The following is a 19,022-nucleotide window of genomic DNA, read 5'->3' on the forward strand; positions in this document are numbered from 1 at the left end:
AGATGATAATATAGCAATATCAGATCAATGATTAGAACATTTTACTCCCCTTAGAGAGACCAAACTAATTTAATTAATCTCTTCAGCAAAATCATCAACTTGTACACTAAATCCCTTACCTACATGTTTCTTCAAACAGCTTATTCCAGAATTAAGCGAACCCCTTCAAAAAATAATAAATTCTTCCCTTAGCATTGGCTATGTTCCTAAATCATTTAAACTTGCAGTTATCAAAACCCTGATTAAAATACATGCCCTTGACCCCTGTCAACTGTCCAGCTATAGGCCAATAATAAAATCTCCCCTTTATCTCCAAGATATTAGAAAAGGTCGTAGCACAGCAGTTATGCTCGTACCTACATAGGAATAACATTCATGAAATGTACCAGTCAGGATTTAGGCCACATCATACCACAGAGACAGCACTGTTTAAAGTAGTAAATTACCTACTATTGGCCTCTGATCAGAGTTGTGTCTCCTTGCTTGTGTTACTTGACCTTATTGTAGCTTTTGATACCATTGGTCATATTATTCTCCTTGATAGACTACAAAATGTTGTTGGCATTAAGGCAACAGCCCTCTCCTGACTCAGGTCTTATTTGACCGATCACTATCAGTTGGTAGATAGAAATGGCGACTTCTCCACACATACTGAGGTAACGTTTGGTGTTCCACAAGGTTCTATTTTAGGCCCACTGCTTTTTACTTTATATATGTTACCTCTGGGTCAAATTATTCGTAAACATGGAAATAAACAAACTCCAGTTAGTCCAGAATGCAGAAGCAAGAGTCCTTACTAGAACCAGAAAGTATGACCACGTCACCCCTATCTTATCCACACTGCATTGGCTCCCAGTAAAATTTCGCATTGATTATAAAATACTACTATTGTCCTATAAAGCAGTGAATGGTCTTGCACCACAGTACTTGAGTGAACTTTTGGTCTTTTATGATCTGCCACGCCTACTTAGATCAAAAGGTGCAGACTATTTGTTGGTACCTCGATTAGTGAAGGCTACAGAAGGGGGAAAAGCTTTCTCTTACAAAGCCACACTGTTATGGAACAGCCTTCCAATTAGTGCTCAGGACTCAAGACACAGTCTCAGTGTTTAAGTCTACGATGAATACATTTGTTTAATCAAGCTTACCATGAATAGACTTTCTTTTACACAAAGTACAAAATCTTGTGCAATACGTGATAGTAAGCATGCCTAACAATCTCTCCCTCTTTTTACCTCCCTCTCCCTCACTCCTTCTGTCGAGCCACACATGACATTATGGAGATGCCAGTGATCCTGACCCTTTCTGCTCTCCGGACCTGCCTGATCCATCCTGATGCCCTACCTCTGGATGGAGCTCTCATCAACTGGAGGCTACATTATGCCACTGAGGACAACCCCAAGCAGTGCAGCCTGGAGATTGCTGAGGATGGTGCCGTTTGTAGTACTATGGAAATGGTTTTGGACCTCAATTCCACATGGACATTCTTGCTGTGGTTGCTGGAACTACAGTTGCTGCTATGGCCTTAGGACTTCAATTACCACATACAATTTTGCACTTGTCTCCTTTAGTGAACAGTTGACCAGTTCAATAAAACAGACTTTATATTAAAATCATAATGAACTTTCCTTTACTTTCACACTATCCGTTGTTACCCAGATGAGGATGGGTTCTCTTCTGAGTCTGGTTCCTCTCAAGGTTTCTTCCTCATATCATGCTAGGGAGTATTTCCTTCCCACCGCTGCCACCAGCTTGCTCATTAGGGATAAATTCACACACTTAATATCTGTATCCTGTGTTTATATATTTCTGTAAAGCTGCTTAGAGACAATGTACATTGTTAAAAGCGCTATACAAATAAAATTGAATTGAACTGGTATGATCCATAGACAAGTTTGGGGAAGGACAATGCAGTGTGTGAATTTGTGTGTGTGAGCATGTGCTTTTGTGTATCTTTTGGAAACTTTGTGTAAATGTCTGCAGTTGGTCACAGCTGAGCTAGCTAATCTCCATATCTGCCTTCAACAGCACAGCCTCTGGAGTCACTTTTTTCTCTCTGCTGCTACCCTCTGTCACTTCCAGGCCCAGGGGTATCACTAGAGATTTATGGGTCGGAGGGGCTAAGCCTTTACTAGTGGGGTCTGGGAGCATATTTCCCCAGAATCCCCTCAGATTTGTTTTGGCCCCAATACATTTGTCATGAACTTTTAGAGTAGCAATATGCATAATGTTGATTTAAACATATGGCTAATTGGTCAGGTTTGTATATACATGACATCTGTCCTCTTACAATGAACATAAGAAGTCTACACACCCCTATTAAAATGGCAAGTTTTGTGATGAAAAACATTAAACCAAGATAAATCATGTCAGATCTTTTTACACCCTCCATGTGAAATTAAAATACATATAAATTAAGTGAAAACAATCAGCAACATTTTAAGGAAAAATAGGAAAAAAAATACAATAGCCTTGTTGCATGTGTACACACCCTTTTATAATTGGGGATGTGTCTGTGTTCAGAGTTAACCAAGCACATTCAGTCTCATGTTAAAAATAATCAAACAGCTGTCATCAACTGAATTATTCTGATGAAAATGGGGCACCACAGAGACATCAAGTACAGGACATTGCTCTAAAATTTACAAAAGGACAAGACAAAAATTTCCCATGGAGGCTGCCAAGAGACCAATGGCAACATTAAAGGGACTGCAGGAATATCTGACAAGTTCTGATTATTCACTGCACATGACAACAATCTCTTGTATTCTTCACATGCCTCGGCTATGGGATAGGGTGCCTAGACAGAAGCTCTTTCTCAATAAAAAAAAAAAAAAACATCCAAGTGTTTCAAATGGAGTCAGCAGTGTTGGATGCAAGTGCAGATTTATTAAAGTAAAGTGCAAAACAAATAAAAGAACATAGAGAGCAAGAATCATGAAATAAAACAATGTATAAGAGGCAAAACACATCAACTAAGAGCTAGGCTGTGGCACCCACAACAAGACATGAAAATGACAATAAAAGCATGACAATGAGGTGCTGAAACACTAGAAAATAAATAGAAGTGCTAAGTTGCACAGGTGAAAGTAATTTGGACATGTGACATGGTGGTGCTGTTGGGAAGTGTTGTTCAGTACCTTTGGGTGCTATGATGATACCAAGCCCAACTAAATCAGCATGCTGAAGTTAAAATGGAATTTCACATTTCAGCATGACAATGACCTAAAGCATACATCCAAAACAACAAATCAAAAGGAATGGCTTAACCAAGAAAATCAATGGGTTTGAATGACCTAGCCAGAACCTAGACCTGAATCCAACTAAAAATCTGTGGGGTAACCTGAAGCAGGCTGTGCACAGGAGATGCCCTTACAATTTGATGGATATAGCATGTTTTTTGCTAGAAAGAGTGGCAAAGTCAAGATGTGGCATGCTCTTACCCAATAAGACTGAGTGATGTAATTACATCAAAAGGTGCTTCAACAAAGTATTAGTTTAGGGGTGTTATTAGGTTATTGTTCTTCACTTTACTTGTATACTTTTCAATTTCATATTAAAGGTGGGAAAAGATCGGACATGATTTATCTTAGTGCTATCCTTTTAATTCACAAAAAACAGCATTTTAATAGGGGTATGTAGACTTTTTACATCCATTGTACAACAGGCACAGACCAACAATGGTCCCAACAATGGTCTAATATTTCCACCTCGCCTCTCTACTGTGTGAACCATACTTTCACATCAGTTACTGCACCGAGCTTCATCAATAACCTCCCAGAGACATCAATTAGATTTGGATCATTGTCTGATCTGATAGAACTCAATCCGGTGACTGAATGCTTAGAGTCAACACTCCGCTACACGCTAGATTGAGTGGCTCCACTCAAAAGAAAAATAATTAGAGAGAAAAAACTAGCACCCTGGTATAACGATCAAACGCGTACCTTAAAACAGACCACTCAGCAATTAGAACGTAATGGTGTCAAACCAATTAGGTAATATTTCAAACAGCATGCAAGGAAAGCCTCCTGAACTATAGAAAATCTCTTAGCGATGCTAGAAAAGTCTATCTCTCCACCTTAACCCTCTTACCCCGTATGGCCGAAAAACCGGCTTGCCCGTCTTTGATCTATTCCCGTAAGGACGATATACCGGCTTGGTCGTCTATGCCAAATCCCCGTAAGGCCGATATAGAGGATTTACAGTGTAAACGTTATCCCCGTAAGGCTGGTGTACCGGCATTACTCTGCTATGATTCCTTACTTATTTAATTATTATTTTTTAACCCGGAAGGTTGATGACGTCATGAAGTTATTACGCCGGCATTACGATGAAGCTGATCCAAGCGTGAATATTGGTGTAATAGTAGAAGTGAACTAAAAATGCCAAAGCGAAAAGCTAATCGTGTTCCAGCTAAAGTTACACCTACAGTAAACACAGGTACATCTAAAACAGTGGGGAAAAAAAAGAAAACATACACAGTTACACAGGCGAGAGCGAGGATTCTAGATAGTGACAGCAGTGAAAGTTCAGGCGATGTTGAAACCGAAACCGAAACTGATAGAGACGCCAGCCAGGAGAGGGCTGCCAGGAGAGGGCTGTTGCCTTAATGCCAACAACATTTTGTAGTCTATCAAGGAGAATAATATGACCAATGGTATAAGTTATCTGACCAATCGTTATCAGTTCATAATGTAAATGGAGACTTCTCCACGCATAACGTGGTTAAATTTGGTGTTCCACAAGGTTCTGTTTTAGGCCCACTGCTTTTTACTTTATATATGCTACCTCTAGGTCAAATTATTTGTAAACGTGGAATTAGCTTCCACTGTTATGCTGATGATACACAGTTGTATGTTTCAGCAAAGCCAGAGGACAGACAGCAGCTTAGTAAAGTTGAGGAATGTGTAAAGGACATTAGACATTGGATGCTAACTAACTTCCTTTTACTTAATTCTGATAAGACAGAAATACTTTTATTAGGACCACGTGTAGCTAGAAGTAAACTTTCTGATCACATGGTTACTCTGGATGGTCTATCTGTTTCATCATGTGCAGCAGTAAAAGACCTTGGTGTGATAATTGACTCCAGTCTATCATTTGATGCTCATGTAGATAATATTACTAGGATAGCCTTCTTTCATCTCAGAAATATTTCTAAGATAAGAAATATATTGTCACTACATGATGCAGAAATATTAGTTCATGCTTTCATCACCTCTAGACTAGATTACTGTAATGCTTTACTGTCTGGATGTTCCAGTAGGAGCATAAACAAACTCCAGTTAGTCCAGAATGCAGCTGCTAGAGTCCTAACTAGAACCAGAAGATATGACCACATCAACTCGATTTTATCAACACTGTATTGGCTCCCAGTGAAATCTTGCATTGATTATAAAATACTATTATTAAATTATAAAGCATTAAACGGCCTCGTGCCACAGTATCTATGTGACCTTTTGGTTTTCTATGATCTCGCACGCCTACTTAAATCAAAAGATGCAGGCTATCTGACAGTACCTCGAATAGCGAAGGCTACAGCAGGGTGAAGAGCTTTCTCTTATAGGGCCCCACAGTTATGGAACAGTCTTCCAATTAGTGTTCGGGACTCAGACACAGTCTCAGTGTTTAAGTCTAGGCTTAAAACATATTTGTTTACTCAAGCCTACCCTGAATAGTCTTTCTGTTACACTACACATAGTCCTAATAATCTTTTCTCTCCCACTCTCCTTCTGCCGAGCCACACACAATTTTATGGAGATACTAGAGATCCTGATCCTTTCTGCTCTCCGGACCTGCCTGATCCGTTTCGGATGTCCTACCTCTGGATGGAGCTCTCATCTACTCCAATTCCAGATTGCTGGGATTACGGCTGCTTCTAAGGCCAAACAGACTTAAATCCATAATGAACATTTTCACACTATCTGTTGTTACCCAGATGAGGATGGGTTCCCTTCTGAGTCTGGTTCCTCTCAAGGTTTCTTCCTCTAAAAACATCTTAAGGAGTTTTTCCTTGCCACCATCGCCACTCAGTGGCTTGCTCAGTTGGGATAAATTCGTACCTTTAATATCTGTATACCGTGTTGATATTTCTGTAAAGCTGCTTTGAGACAATGTTTATTGTAAAAAGTGCTATGCAAATAAAATTGAATTGAATTTAATTGAATTCAAGCAGTGCTATCTCCTAGTTGCAGGTCCTAAATATTTCATTCAAACACATTCAAGTACATGTTTAACCTAGGTGACAGAATTGCAAGGTCTAAACATTTCAAGGTCTTTCACTGGGTGACCACTATAGTAACATTTTTTATACATCAGCATTGAGATAAAACTCTTGTGTCTAGCAATTAAATTACCACAAGATGAGTTTCCAGTGTTCTTTTTTTTTTTTTTTCTCTCTATTTGTTTGTTTTTGTTTGTTTTCTGGATATTAGCCAGATGGTTGCATCAAACATGGTCATCTGGTCATCAAACATATTATTTTTAATATAGAGAACATTACTGGATCAGTTATGATTATATTTATTTGGAAGCATCCAATATTTGATAAATAAGAAGCTAACAGTGATACTGTAAAACTGCTCATTCATTTATTTCAAGAAAGATAGGTTACATGATATTATGGCATATTTGAATATAAAGTACCTGCGGTTGGCATTATACTAGCCATTCTGATTTCTTGATTTGGTAAGTGTTTAATATGAATACGAATTGATTATTCATATCACCTATTAACTTTAGTATGTCAAACAACTGCTACTGACTGACAAAACTTATGCATTTTATGTAGCTTGTATTATTTTTAATATTTAGCAATTTAAGATAATTAATTAGCTTATGTTATGACCAGACTCCAGGGTAAGATATAATTTAAGGGCATGCTAAAAGGCTTGCATCATAGCATTGGGTGTATTTTTGTTTGTATTTATTTTTCTATATATTATTCTCTTTACCCTAGGTTGAAACACCGAATTATTCATTTCATGTATTGACACAACCTTAAAGAAAGGGGGGAGGGGGATCAGAGACAAGCTGAATTTGAATGAAGCACCAAGAGGAGCCAAAACATTATTGAAGCTTTAGATAAGAAGCTGCACAAGACCCTTAAGCCAATTTGGAAGCTCTGACAGAATGACGCCTGTTGGAAGATGCTTCCTTGCATGAGTTAGCAGGTGTTTGACAACAGACTGCCTCAAAGCTTGTGTAAAAACTTCCTTTAGAGTTCACATAGGATGTGTTTGACACAATGGGGGTTAGAAAAATAAAAATTAAGGAAAAAGCTAACACAGTAACAATACGAAGGTTTCCAAACACAAAGTCCATATAATTTAATGTCTAAAACTTACCTTTTATGATATTTATGACCAGTTTGTGTACCCCAATAAATTGTTGATCATAATCAACAAGCATAATGAGTGGAAGTGTTTAAAACATTATATTTAAATTTTCACGTTGTTTTTTTTGTTTGTTTGTTTGTTTTTATCAACATAATTGAATATATAGTATACAATATGTCCAAATTATGGCTGTGCCTATTATAAGCAAACTTTTGTTTGGTTTATGAGATGAGTTTTTCACAAAACAAATTATCCACCATGTCTGTTTTAAACAAAGCATGATATATCCCAGCAGAATTAAATCTCTGTGCTTTATCTAGCTAAGATGATTCACATCTGCTTCATTAGCATAAAAAAAATATTTTGGCTTGAAATTTAAAAGCTTTACAGTTTTAATAATGCAGACTGGAGAGATACTGGAGCTTTAGTACAATTTAGATTTTTCATTTAGGGTAGGCATGAATTGTCAAAGTTAAAACGTGAAAGTTATTACTGAACTCATCTTTTTCATTGAACTCTTTTTACCAGAGGCCCAAAAATGGAATTTCAACCTGCTTTGGAGGTACCTGTGTTCAGCATTGAGTTTATTTGTGATGTCACACCCGACAGTAGTGATTAATGACTCGTATCAAAGTAGATAATCAGGGCTTTGAGAATTTTCAGTTTTTCATAAGATTTTCTATTTTTTAATGGTCTACTAGGTTTAAATGTTATAATTTTATTGTGGCAGTTGAATACAGTGTTTTCTCATTTTGTTATAATGTTTTAATTGATATCTGTTACTGTATATTATATTCCATTCTCTATTTTTAATCCACAATTAATTTTCAACATTAATAATAATAATAATAATAATAATAATAATAATAATAATAATAATAATAATAATAAATATAGCTGCAAGCAGCAATACCAGAGTCAAGCCAATTATCGGCACCATGAGCAGCAAAAGAGGCTTTGTGACATGTTTTTGGTTAGAGTCCGATGAACAGTGTATGAGTTAGTTAAAGTAAACTTCCAATCATAAAAAAAAATATATATTTTAAAAATAACTACAAATAGCTACTTCTCAAAAATGTTGTCCAGTATGTGGTGCTGTTATGAAACTGCTCAGGTAGCATTGGGGCATGACGGTTATCATGCAGGAAAATGTTCAAGAGTTATAAGCCAAAATGCTGTTTTTGCTATCTCCTGACCAGTAGGGGCAGTGTGCCAAACCTCTGCAGGTAACCTCAGGGCCTATTGTTGATGACACATACCAAGTTTCGTCACAATCCCTCAAAGCATTGTGGAGATACAGCCTCAAGTTAAATTTTGCACATTCTTCAAATTCGTTGAATTGCAATTCAAAAGCTGTATGGTTTAAAAATATTCTGTGAATAACTTTTTGTTGTGAGTGCATGTAAATGATGTAGGCCAATTTTTGTGGAAATCATACAAACGGTCAAGGAGGAGTTCGAAAAGTAGGTTTTCAAAACATAGCAGACAGGAATTTTGCCCGACCATGATATATTTGGTATCTTTATTCTCAGCCTGAACCACAGAATCTATCAGGACCAGTCTCATGACAGTAGACCAGGGGTGTCAAACTCAATCGCACAGGGGGTCAAAACTCAAATCACACTTTAGGTCGCGGGCCGAACAGGATAAACATTTATTGAACAGACTAAAACTTAACGTTTTTTGAACATAAATATGAATCGAAACAGACAGTATACAATATTATTCCAAAATAAATAAACTTTAAATAACTTAAAAAATATTGCTCTCCATAAAAATATCTACTGTCAAAATTATACAAATTCAAAATATGAACATGCTGCAAAAAAACCTGAAAATATAAATAAAAATTGTACTTTTAAGTAAAAGTTAAAATAATAACAAAACATTTCATTTTCTTTGCACTTATGCCATTTTGTTAGAGCTGGATGCTTCTCATCTTTTCTTGGCAACAAGTTCGTTTATGTTTGGGGTAAGGTTCTGTTTTGTGGAGATTCTCAGGATGGACTGCAGGTGTTCCTCAGTGAGACGACGCCTGTGTGATGTTTTGTTAGTCTTCATCACAGAAAACAGCTTCTCACACAGATATGTGCTACCAAACATGCACAAGGTTCGAGCCGCATGTAGACGGAGCTGGGGCATTGCATCAGGAATGAAGCGAGTGAACTGTGCGGGCCCCACAGTGTCGTACTTTGTCTTTAGTGTCCCAATACTCTCCCAGCTCTATCAGCTCCATCTGAATCTGTACAGGTGTCGTTTCCACGTGGACGGCAATTGAAGCAAGAGAAGCAGCTCAAAATTATGTTTCTGTGCTTCAAAGGCACCAAAGCGCCGTGCGAACTCAGTGCGAAGTGCGCTCAGTTTATCAGCAAAGTGTGCATTTGGGAACACCGTGGCGCTGACTTGGTTCAACATTACTTGGCAAAAGGGAAAGTGAGACAAGTTGCATTGGTGCATTTGTGTCTCCCATAAGCGCAGCTTCACTTGAAATGCCTTCACTGCATCATACATATCAGTGATCATGCGGTCCCATCCCTGGAGCTGAAGGTTTAAGACACTGAGATAACTAGTTATGTCAGCCAGAAACGCCAACTCACATTTCCACTTTTCATCCCGCAGAAGTGTGGAGTCTTTTCCTTTACTGTCCAAGAACTGACAGATTTCCTCGCCCAACTCAAAAACACTTTTGAGAACTTTTCCCCGACTTAGCCACCGCACCTCAGTGTGATAAGGCAAGTCGCCGAACTTAGAATCTATTTCCCTCATAAAAGACTGAAATTGGCGGGGATTTAACCCTTTGGCTCTGATAAAGTTTACGGTTTGCGTTACAGTGCTCATTACATGTTCCATTTTTAGGACTTTACCGCAAAGCGATTCCTGGTGTATGATACAATGATTTGCTGTCAACTCACCAGTACAGTTCTCCTCCTGCATTTTTAACCGCATCCTTCCCACTAGTCCACTTTTTTTCACCGCACATCGCCGGTGCTCCATCTGTTGTAAGTCCCACAAGTTTGTCCCAAGGCAGCTTCATATCGGTTACACTTTGACATACGTTTTCACAAATGTCTTTTCCTGTCGTTGTCCCGTGCAACGATTTAATGTCCAATATTTCCTCTATAACGCACAAACTGGAGTCCACTCCACGAATGAAGATGACCAGCTGTGCAGTATCAGTCATGTCATTACTTTCATCCACAGCAAGGGAGTATGCAACAAAGTCTTTGCCTCTTTCAATCTACTGTGTTATCAAATCAGTGGCCATCTCACAAACTGTATTTCTGCTAAGGCTTACATTTGCAAACACCTGCTTTTTGTCTGGACACAAGACGTCGCACACTTTCATCATGCAACTCTTCAGAAACTCTCCCTCGGTAAATGGCCAGGCTGATTTGGCTATCTCCTCTGCCACAATAAAACTTGCTTTCACAGCAGCTTCACTTTGTGATTTTGCCTTGGTGAAAAATGTCTGCTGCGATGTTTTGTCTCATAGTGCTGTTTTAGATTATATTCCTTAATTACAGCCACATTAGCTCCACAAAGAAGACACACAGGTTTACCGGCAATGTCAGTAAACATTTACCCAGCCTCCCACCTGTTTTGAAACGCTCTGTTTTCAGAATCAATTTTTCTCTTGGCCATTGTTAAGGACTAGCTTAACTTGAAATTAGGGTTTTATACATCAACAGATGCTTGATCGATCTGACGCAATGGACATGGGAATTATGTGGACCGCAGGCCTTGAGTTTGACACATCTGCAGTAGACAAAAGGGCTCAATAGCTATTAGCATTTTTTAAAATAGCATAATTTTTGACCACAAGGTTGTGCTGTCCCGAAACTTTTTGAATCTTGTCAGAGCATCATGCCAAAGGCACTTGCCGAGTTTTGTAATGACATGCCAAGACTAAATTCAAAATGGCCGACATCAAAAAAGGTAGACATAGGAATTTTTTACATTATTGGATTCAGTATGCCCCATTGAATCTAATGAAAAAAATGTTTAAGATTTTATGACAAACTGTTCAGACTTTATAAGCAAAAATTTGCTTTTTCATATCATGACAACTAGGGGGCACTGTTCCAAAACTGAGCAGTCATGATGGCTATGCCAAATAATCAGTTTTGTATGCATATGCATATGGAGATATGCATATGCATTGTGAAGATATACCCTCACATCCATTTTGGCATGCTCGCCACTGAATTTGTTGAAGCACCATTCGAAAATGGTCAAAATTCTGTGAATAACTTTTTTGTCGTAAGTATGTCTAGATGATGTAGGCCAATTTTCGTGCAAAGCGGTATTGAAGACAAATGGCATAGGATGAGTTCAAAAAAGTAGGTTTCTCAGAAAATTCAAAAATGGCAAAAAAAATTTATGACAGAAAATTACGTCATAGGGTGCAATCATCTTGAGCCAAGGAAGCAGCGGAAATTTTGTTTCTAAAAAAAGTTATTCACATAAATTTGAGTGCACATTTGGACAGTTAGTGGCACTAGAGGGATTGAGTAAGAGACTCCAGCTTTGCTGTATTAACACATCAGACTGTAATATATCTGTGTGCCAAACATTCCCTTAAGCACGTTTGCCTCACACCTCCAGGGTCGGGGGTTTGATTCCCACTGTGGCCCTGTGTGTGCGGAGTTTTCATGATCTCCCCGTGCTGCAGGGGTTTCCTCCCCCAGTCCAAAGACATGCAGGGTAGGCTGATTGGCATGTCCACAGTGTCCATAGTGTATGAATGTGTATGTGATTGTGCTCTACAATGAATTGGCACCCTGTCCAGGGTGTATCCCGCCTCGTGCCCGATGAAAAAGATTAAGTGGGATGGATGGATGGATAATAATAATAATAATTGTCCAGTGGGCTTAATCTAAAATCTGTAAATAACAAAATTACTTAAAATATTCATAACCAGTGCTGTCAATATGCGAGAAGTGGACATTTTATTAACTGCGCAGGTTTCCAGATTTCTCAGCTGAAAAAGAAAAATTTAGCTGAAAAACCTGAAAACTTATTAAGCTTTGTGAACTGTGACTCCACTGATGGCATTTAAACATGCTCTTATCCATAATGCCATGCTGTCAGCACTGCAAATCAATGCTGCCACTTCCTATAGAATCAAGCTATTTCCTCCACTGCTAGTGATGCATACAAATGTGCATTCTTACAAAAAGTCTTGCACTGTCATGATGAATACAAGCCTGCCACATCTAAATGAGAGCAAATGAAGGCAAGAGAAAGAAGACAACAGAAATGATGAAGTCAAAAAAATGATGGAAACAAAGAACTGGGACAGCAACACTTGTTGAAACTGAGGGAGTTAGATTTTTTGTTCTTTTTGTATCTGTTGTATTGGCATTTGCATATTATCAGATCATCATTATATAAAGAATGAAATAGCTTTAGTTAAAACTACTAGAAATATTTTTTTATGATGATGATGATGATGATGATTTAATTTCCTTGTGTTTTAGATGTGAATATGTGTGCACTTAATTAATTGCATGAAAACCGGAAGCAGGTGTGTTAGGCTGCATCTGAAATCGCATATTTTGACAGTGCTTACTGACGCAGCCTTAGAGTTCAGTTTAGTATGAGCGAAGTAAATTATGGATTGGATTGTGATCGGGAAGAAGAGCAGAGGCTCCTGGATCAGAAATAAAGCTGAATGTGACTATTAATTATATATATACATATTTGAACACTCCTGACCACATTATTAGGAACACACTACCAGAGGTTTGTGTCATGTCACAGTAAACCTGTGACTACATTTCCCATCCTGCACTGCGGCCTACAAACATGGCCGCCATGGACTACACTTCCCACTCACACAATCACAAACACAGCATATAAGAGACTTTGCGAAGTATACATTCAGCTGCCTAGTCTCTGTCATTGTCCAAACATTTTTCACATTTGCCATTCTGAGATTTCCCCTCTGTTTACTCTATTGACTTCGATTCTCTGCCCTACCTAGTTTTGCCTGTTTGCCTGATCTCCTGACCTCTACCTGGTTTTTGACTACAGATTTCTGCCTTATACTTGGACTTTGTTGTTATTAAATCTGCCAAATCTGCACTTGCTTCCGTCTCAGCCTCCATTTCATGACAGAATACTTTGCCAATAACATGGAAGCAGCAGGAAAACGGAGGAGACGTCATGCTAGGAAGACCACGCCATCCGTCCCAGCCATGGATTCGATCCAGTTTCCGAAGTGGACTGTAGTAGATCTCCCAGAGCAGTATGATGGCTTGTCTGGCGATCCTGAATATGTTCTTGTGGACTGCCAGATCTATTTTTCTAGCCTAGCGGACCCCAAACCCAGTGAGCAGCGGTGGATAAGGTTCATGTTGTCCTAGTTTTTTGACTCAGCCCGCCAGTGGGCAAAGCGTCTAGCAGCCATGGGATCCAGGGGACTGGAGAACGTAATTCAGTTTGTGAGACTATTCATGATGATGTTTGACAGTCCAGAATCCAGGGCAGTCCTGGAGGATCTTTTGGGGCAGCCCTGCCTCAGAGATTAACTTGGTGTTCCATTCACTGAATATTATGAGCAGGCAAACTGGGTGACCTCCTACTCAGCTCCAATGTGAGACTCATGAGGAGGTCTCACTTACCGAGTTCCAGCCGGAGGTCAACGTCGTGGTCTCACCTGCAGAGCTCCAGCCAGAGGTCAACATGGCAACCTCATCTCCAGAGCTGCAAACTGTGACCCACAAGGTGGTCTCATCCCCTCATGAGAGAGGAGAATGGCCAGACTGATTCCAGTTGGCAGAATGGTTATTGTAACTTAATTAACTACTTTTTAAAACCATCTCAGAATACACAACACAACATCTAACACACAACACAACAAACCTTGAGGAAAAGACCACATCGATTTCCACTTTTGGAATCTGAGGCTCCAATGGTTACAGGCTCACCAAAACTGGACAGTTAAAGATTGGGAAACATCTCCTGGACTACCTTATCAACCTTATAAATGACATAGACATTTTTAGAGTATTGCCTCTCAATTGTGCATGCATATTAAATATCTAAATGATTTTATTCTCTTTATGAGTTACTTGTTAGGAGTTTCATTTTTTTCCAAATTAGTCAAGGCTGATTAATGCTAAAACTGCCTGAGAAACAGCCCAGAACAACATCACAATGTCTATGAACCACTGCCAAATTTTTACAGCAAAAGACAATAATTACTGTCATCAAACTATCAGGCTGTCATTCTTTCAATTTACTGCAGTGGCACCGTCTATAGACAGTCAATACCTAAAGACTCTAGAGGTAGAACTGTGACAATGCTGAGGAAGAAGTGAGATAGCATATTTCACTGCTTGCAGTTCAAACAGTGTGTTATGTATCTTGCAGATAACATTATTTTTAAGTCACTTCTGACAATAAACTTATAAATATATTTTAAAACAATACCTCTGGTTTGACCCTGGGCATATATTATAATATAATTAAAGCAAAGTACGATTAATTGTGGTAGATTCAATGTTTTTTGTTGCTTTTTTTTTTTAAATACAAATGTGTAATGTAGGATGTGAAATTACTATTTTACTACTACTGGTCCATCTGCAGGAACAGCTATGTCAGGCTCTCCTCAGCCTACAGAAGTAACAGCATAAGATGCATGCCAAGATTGCAGAAGCACATGCAGCAGATTGAGCCCACTTTAAGAGTTTCATTATTCCCTCCTTCTCCCCTGTGATACTGCCGATGAGCACCCTCATCCTGGTCTGGATGACACCCCAGGACAATGATAAGTCTCACCTCAATATGCTGGAGTGTGTGTGGTGATATGCTTGAGTCATATTTTTAACATTGGCAGGAATAAGCAAACAGATTTTAACAGTGGCATCTGTGAGGTTCTTTTTTGTCATCTGGTCTCTGATGTGCCTCTGCTGGCTGGCTGTACTGCACTATTGTTGGATTTACAATATGCTTTCACACACACACACACACACACACACACACACTATGATGGCCATAGTAAGAAGGAACTGAAATTATTGGCTCTAAATGCAGCCGTCCAACAAATAAAGCAACTATGTGTTTCTGCTGTTCTTCAGTTATGGTGTCATATATATATATATATATATATATATATATATATATATATATATATATATATATATATATATATTTAATCTTCAAGTGTATTTTATAATAAATAAACAAGCAAAATAATAAATACCTTTTTCTGATCATACATTTTGGAAAATACTACATGATAGACAAAACACTCAACTCATTTTAATTGCTAAAAATATTTTAATTATTAAATATTTTCTTTAGTGTCATTTTTCTGTCCTGATGTCCTGATCTTATAAACACATTAAACACATTTGTAATGACAGCTCATTTCCACAGTCATTAAAGTGGAACCTAGAAACCTAGATTGTGCTCTGAGATACAGATTAACACACTAACAGGTAGAGATTTATGGACACTGAATGAAAATGCCCGATAAGGACAATAGATATTTTCACAAATCACTAAATATTATAGCACCATTCCTTTTCTGCAACTTGGTTTATTATTAAGTTTAATTAATCTGAATTGTAAAAAATAAAATGTTTATTATTATTATTATTATTATTATTATTATTATTATTATTATTATTATTAAATTATTTATTTATTTATTTAGTTAGTTAGTTAGTTAGTTTTTATTCAACAACTGATAGCTGTTCATTGTTTTTTTTGTTTGTTTTTTTTTTTTTTTTTTTGAAAAAACAAAACCGTTGCAAACCATAATCACAGTCTCTATTTTGGTCCATCAGTGCTTCTAGGTTTTGGCACAATTTAGTTATTATGTGAAATGAAGTCTGAATGGTTTCTAAAGCTATGTACAGAAATGAAGAAGCCATGGCACATCCATGCTAATTTAATGTACTAGAATAAAATGTCTGATTGGATTTCAAATATTTCCCCTTTCCAAAATAAACAGGCTGAACATGCTGTGATGGCATTATGCGTTAAGATGAATGTGTAGTCTGAGTGGCTTTACACTGTACTAATGTTGCTTTGTGTACGTTTATTGTTTATTATTGTTTATTATTATTACGTTTATTATTCCTTATTACATCCATAATGTGATTTGTTTTATATTTCTATAAACAAGTCCATGGCACAATAATTAGTGTGATAATATACAGTAGATATTCATATTCAAATAACAGCCACTACTCTGAGCAGGATAATGTGCTTATTGAAGATGAATAAAAGAATGATGAATGAAACCCAAACCTTAGACTACCTAAATGGGCTACTCACTTTATCCACTTTGTCAGAGTTATGGTGTATCTGGTGAATACTGGGTGCCAGGTGGGAATACATCCTGTTTGGGGCACCAGTCCATTGCAGGGCACCATGCACACACATTCACACACTCATACACACCTCAGGGCAATATAACTTAGACGGTCCACCTACTATCATGATTTTGGGAAGTGGAAGGAAACCAGAGAACCCATAGGAAACCCACACCTACAGTAGACAGAAAAAAACGTACAGAAATGGCACAGAAACTCCACACAGACAATCACACAGTGAGCATCTGTTCCACCCTGCACAAAATCAGATATATTTAAAATAAAATAGCTTTTGTAAGTGGTGTTTATTTAAGAAAACAGCATGTTACATGACTCAATACAGTAGCTCATGTTTAGCCCTAAACTGATTTTACAATTAACATTATGTACAAGTCTTTACAATTTCCTCACAATACTTCAATGTCTATGTTAATGTGAGGAGCATATAATTACAAAAATCCCCAAGTGTATTCAAAGAAACAAAAAGGCTTTGTGATAAATAGAGATAAATACATCAAAAAATCCTACAAGAAAAACATTTCAGCCTCACAAATAAATAATTATAATCATAAATAGCATTTAGATGACCTTTGGCCAAACTTGGGCCGTGTCTATATTTGCCTCCCGTAATCCTTAGTGAAGCCCGTCTCAACATTATTTTTGAGGAGCTAGAGTACTTGACATCTTTAACACTGTCTTGCTTTTCTGGAAGGCATGTGTTTGTGTGGGAAGTAGTGTGTAGGGGTAGTTTTGTGTGCATGAAAATCAAAGGTAAAGCAAAGGGGAAAAAAAATCTATTGAGGCACTTTTTAAGGATGTTTTCATTCCCTTTTTAACTTTTCTCTTTCCTTAAGCACTGAAAAACAAAAAGTAAATATGAGCAAAAATAATACTCTTTTGAATTGTAGTTTTGTTGCATGGGGAATGGAGACAAACCAGAGCTCACAACATTACCTTGAGGAAGAATAAAAGGATTAAAAACAAAAACAGAACTGGTAATATTAAAAGAATTAAGATAGTGAAGTAAATAAATATCTTGCAAATTGGCATTTGTGTTCATCATCAATGTTTGTTTTCTGTGGTGCTTGTGGAGGTGATGTCAGTCTGGCTTTGCATATTTTCTCCAAAGATCCCTGCAAGGGTTTTGAAACGAGGTCCCCACTCGTGTAGGTAATCATAATCCTCTTCTGTCTCACAATTTAATGATTCTATGGCGCTCAGGCTTTCGGCCACTGATCCTTCACCCTCGTAAGCGTAGGTGGCCAGTGAGTCATAGGGCGGTGCAGAGTTATCACCGTCATGTGCCTGCAGTCTCTGACTGATGAACTTCCGAAGGTCTTCACTGTCCTGTGAGGCGGCTAATGGCTGAGGAACAGAGGCAGCATCTGGTTTAACATCCCTCCGATAAAGGTTGTCCTTGATGGCTTTAGGGTTTCGGAGAGTGCTAATGTCAAATGCATGTGTGTCTTCCTCACCTCCACCCTCATCATCATAGTGGATAACATTGTCTCGGATGTCTTCTTTGGAGGTCATAAGCGTTTCTTTTTTCTTCTGCCGTCGGACTCCCATGTACAGCACTACGATCACTGCGGGGAGACAGAAGCATGTAAACACAAAAATCCAACAGCCATCCATTTTAAAGGAAATAGAATTTTGACTCAAAGGGAAAATAATAATGACAGATTTTCAGGGTTTACAGTAACATTTTTTTATTCTTCCCTCATGGGTTAACAGATGGCAGCATCTTCAATCCTGCAAAGTCTACTCAGGATGTGCAATCTTCATCTATTCTGTCTGATTGCTTTAAAGTGCTGCAGAACCTTCTCTTTCCAGCCTTCTGACTTAAATTTTACTGAGAGAGAAAAAGTGCCCTGTAGCTAGAGTCTGGTAAATATAGATATGCATGTTCATGAATGCAGTGTAGTCTTCTCAGTGTGTGTGCAGACTGATGTTATTTTCTTCAATGTGGGGAAAAAGAAAAGGAGTGTGGCAGTATAGAGTGCCTTTTTAGGATGAGGCAAATGTTCATAAATTTCATAAAAGTGAAGACTTGTGGAATATTACACTTGTGGGAAGAACATGACACCAGCAGGACCAAGAGATAAAAATAACCCAGTGGTTTATGCCCTCTCATTTAAGAGATTATGGCTGTGAAACAACAGCCCCCCCAAGTGCTACACATCTACATTACAACACTTAATCTGTGTGTGTGTGTGTGTGTGTGTGTGTGTGTGTGTGTGTGTGTGTGTGTGTGTGTGTGTGTGTGTGTGTCTGTGTGTGTGTGTGTGTGTTTCTAAGGGGGTTATTTTTGTATGTGTATTTGGCTCCAGATAGACAGGAGAGCAATTGATAA

General features: G+C 38.1%; 2 protein-coding genes across 2 annotated transcripts in view; both read right to left on the reverse strand.

The window, feature by feature from the left end:
- Nucleotides 1-9,566: 9,566 nt before the first annotated feature.
- On the reverse strand, nucleotides 9,567-10,385 carry LOC128634547 (general transcription factor II-I repeat domain-containing protein 2B-like). The gene has a single exon (XM_053685181.1). It carries the CDS (start codon nucleotides 10,332-10,334, stop codon nucleotides 9,567-9,569), a length of 768 nt encoding a protein of 255 aa, XP_053541156.1. The 5' UTR covers nucleotides 10,335-10,385.
- Nucleotides 10,386-16,955: 6,570 nt separating this feature from the next.
- Nucleotides 16,956-19,022, reverse strand: part of LOC108273705 (cadherin-12) — a 147,424-nt gene continuing 145,357 nt past the window's right edge. Inside the window, exon 12 of the mRNA XM_017483119.3 lies at nucleotides 16,956-18,255. Within this exon, the coding sequence (XP_017338608.2) occupies nucleotides 17,732-18,255 (524 nt within the window). The 3' untranslated portion in view covers nucleotides 16,956-17,731. The remainder of the gene's footprint in view (nucleotides 18,256-19,022) is intronic.

The sequence above is a fragment of the Ictalurus punctatus genome, chromosome 13, assembly GCF_001660625.3.
Source record: "Ictalurus punctatus breed USDA103 chromosome 13, Coco_2.0, whole genome shotgun sequence".
In the NCBI taxonomy this organism is placed as follows: Eukaryota; Metazoa; Chordata; class Actinopteri; order Siluriformes; family Ictaluridae; genus Ictalurus; species Ictalurus punctatus.

Bases quoted from the DNA above. Each gene is read 5' to 3' on its own strand.
- LOC128634547 (XM_053685181.1), bottom strand. From the start codon at position 10,334: ATGGAGCACCGGCGATGTGCGGTGAAAAAAAGTGGACTAGTGGGAAGG.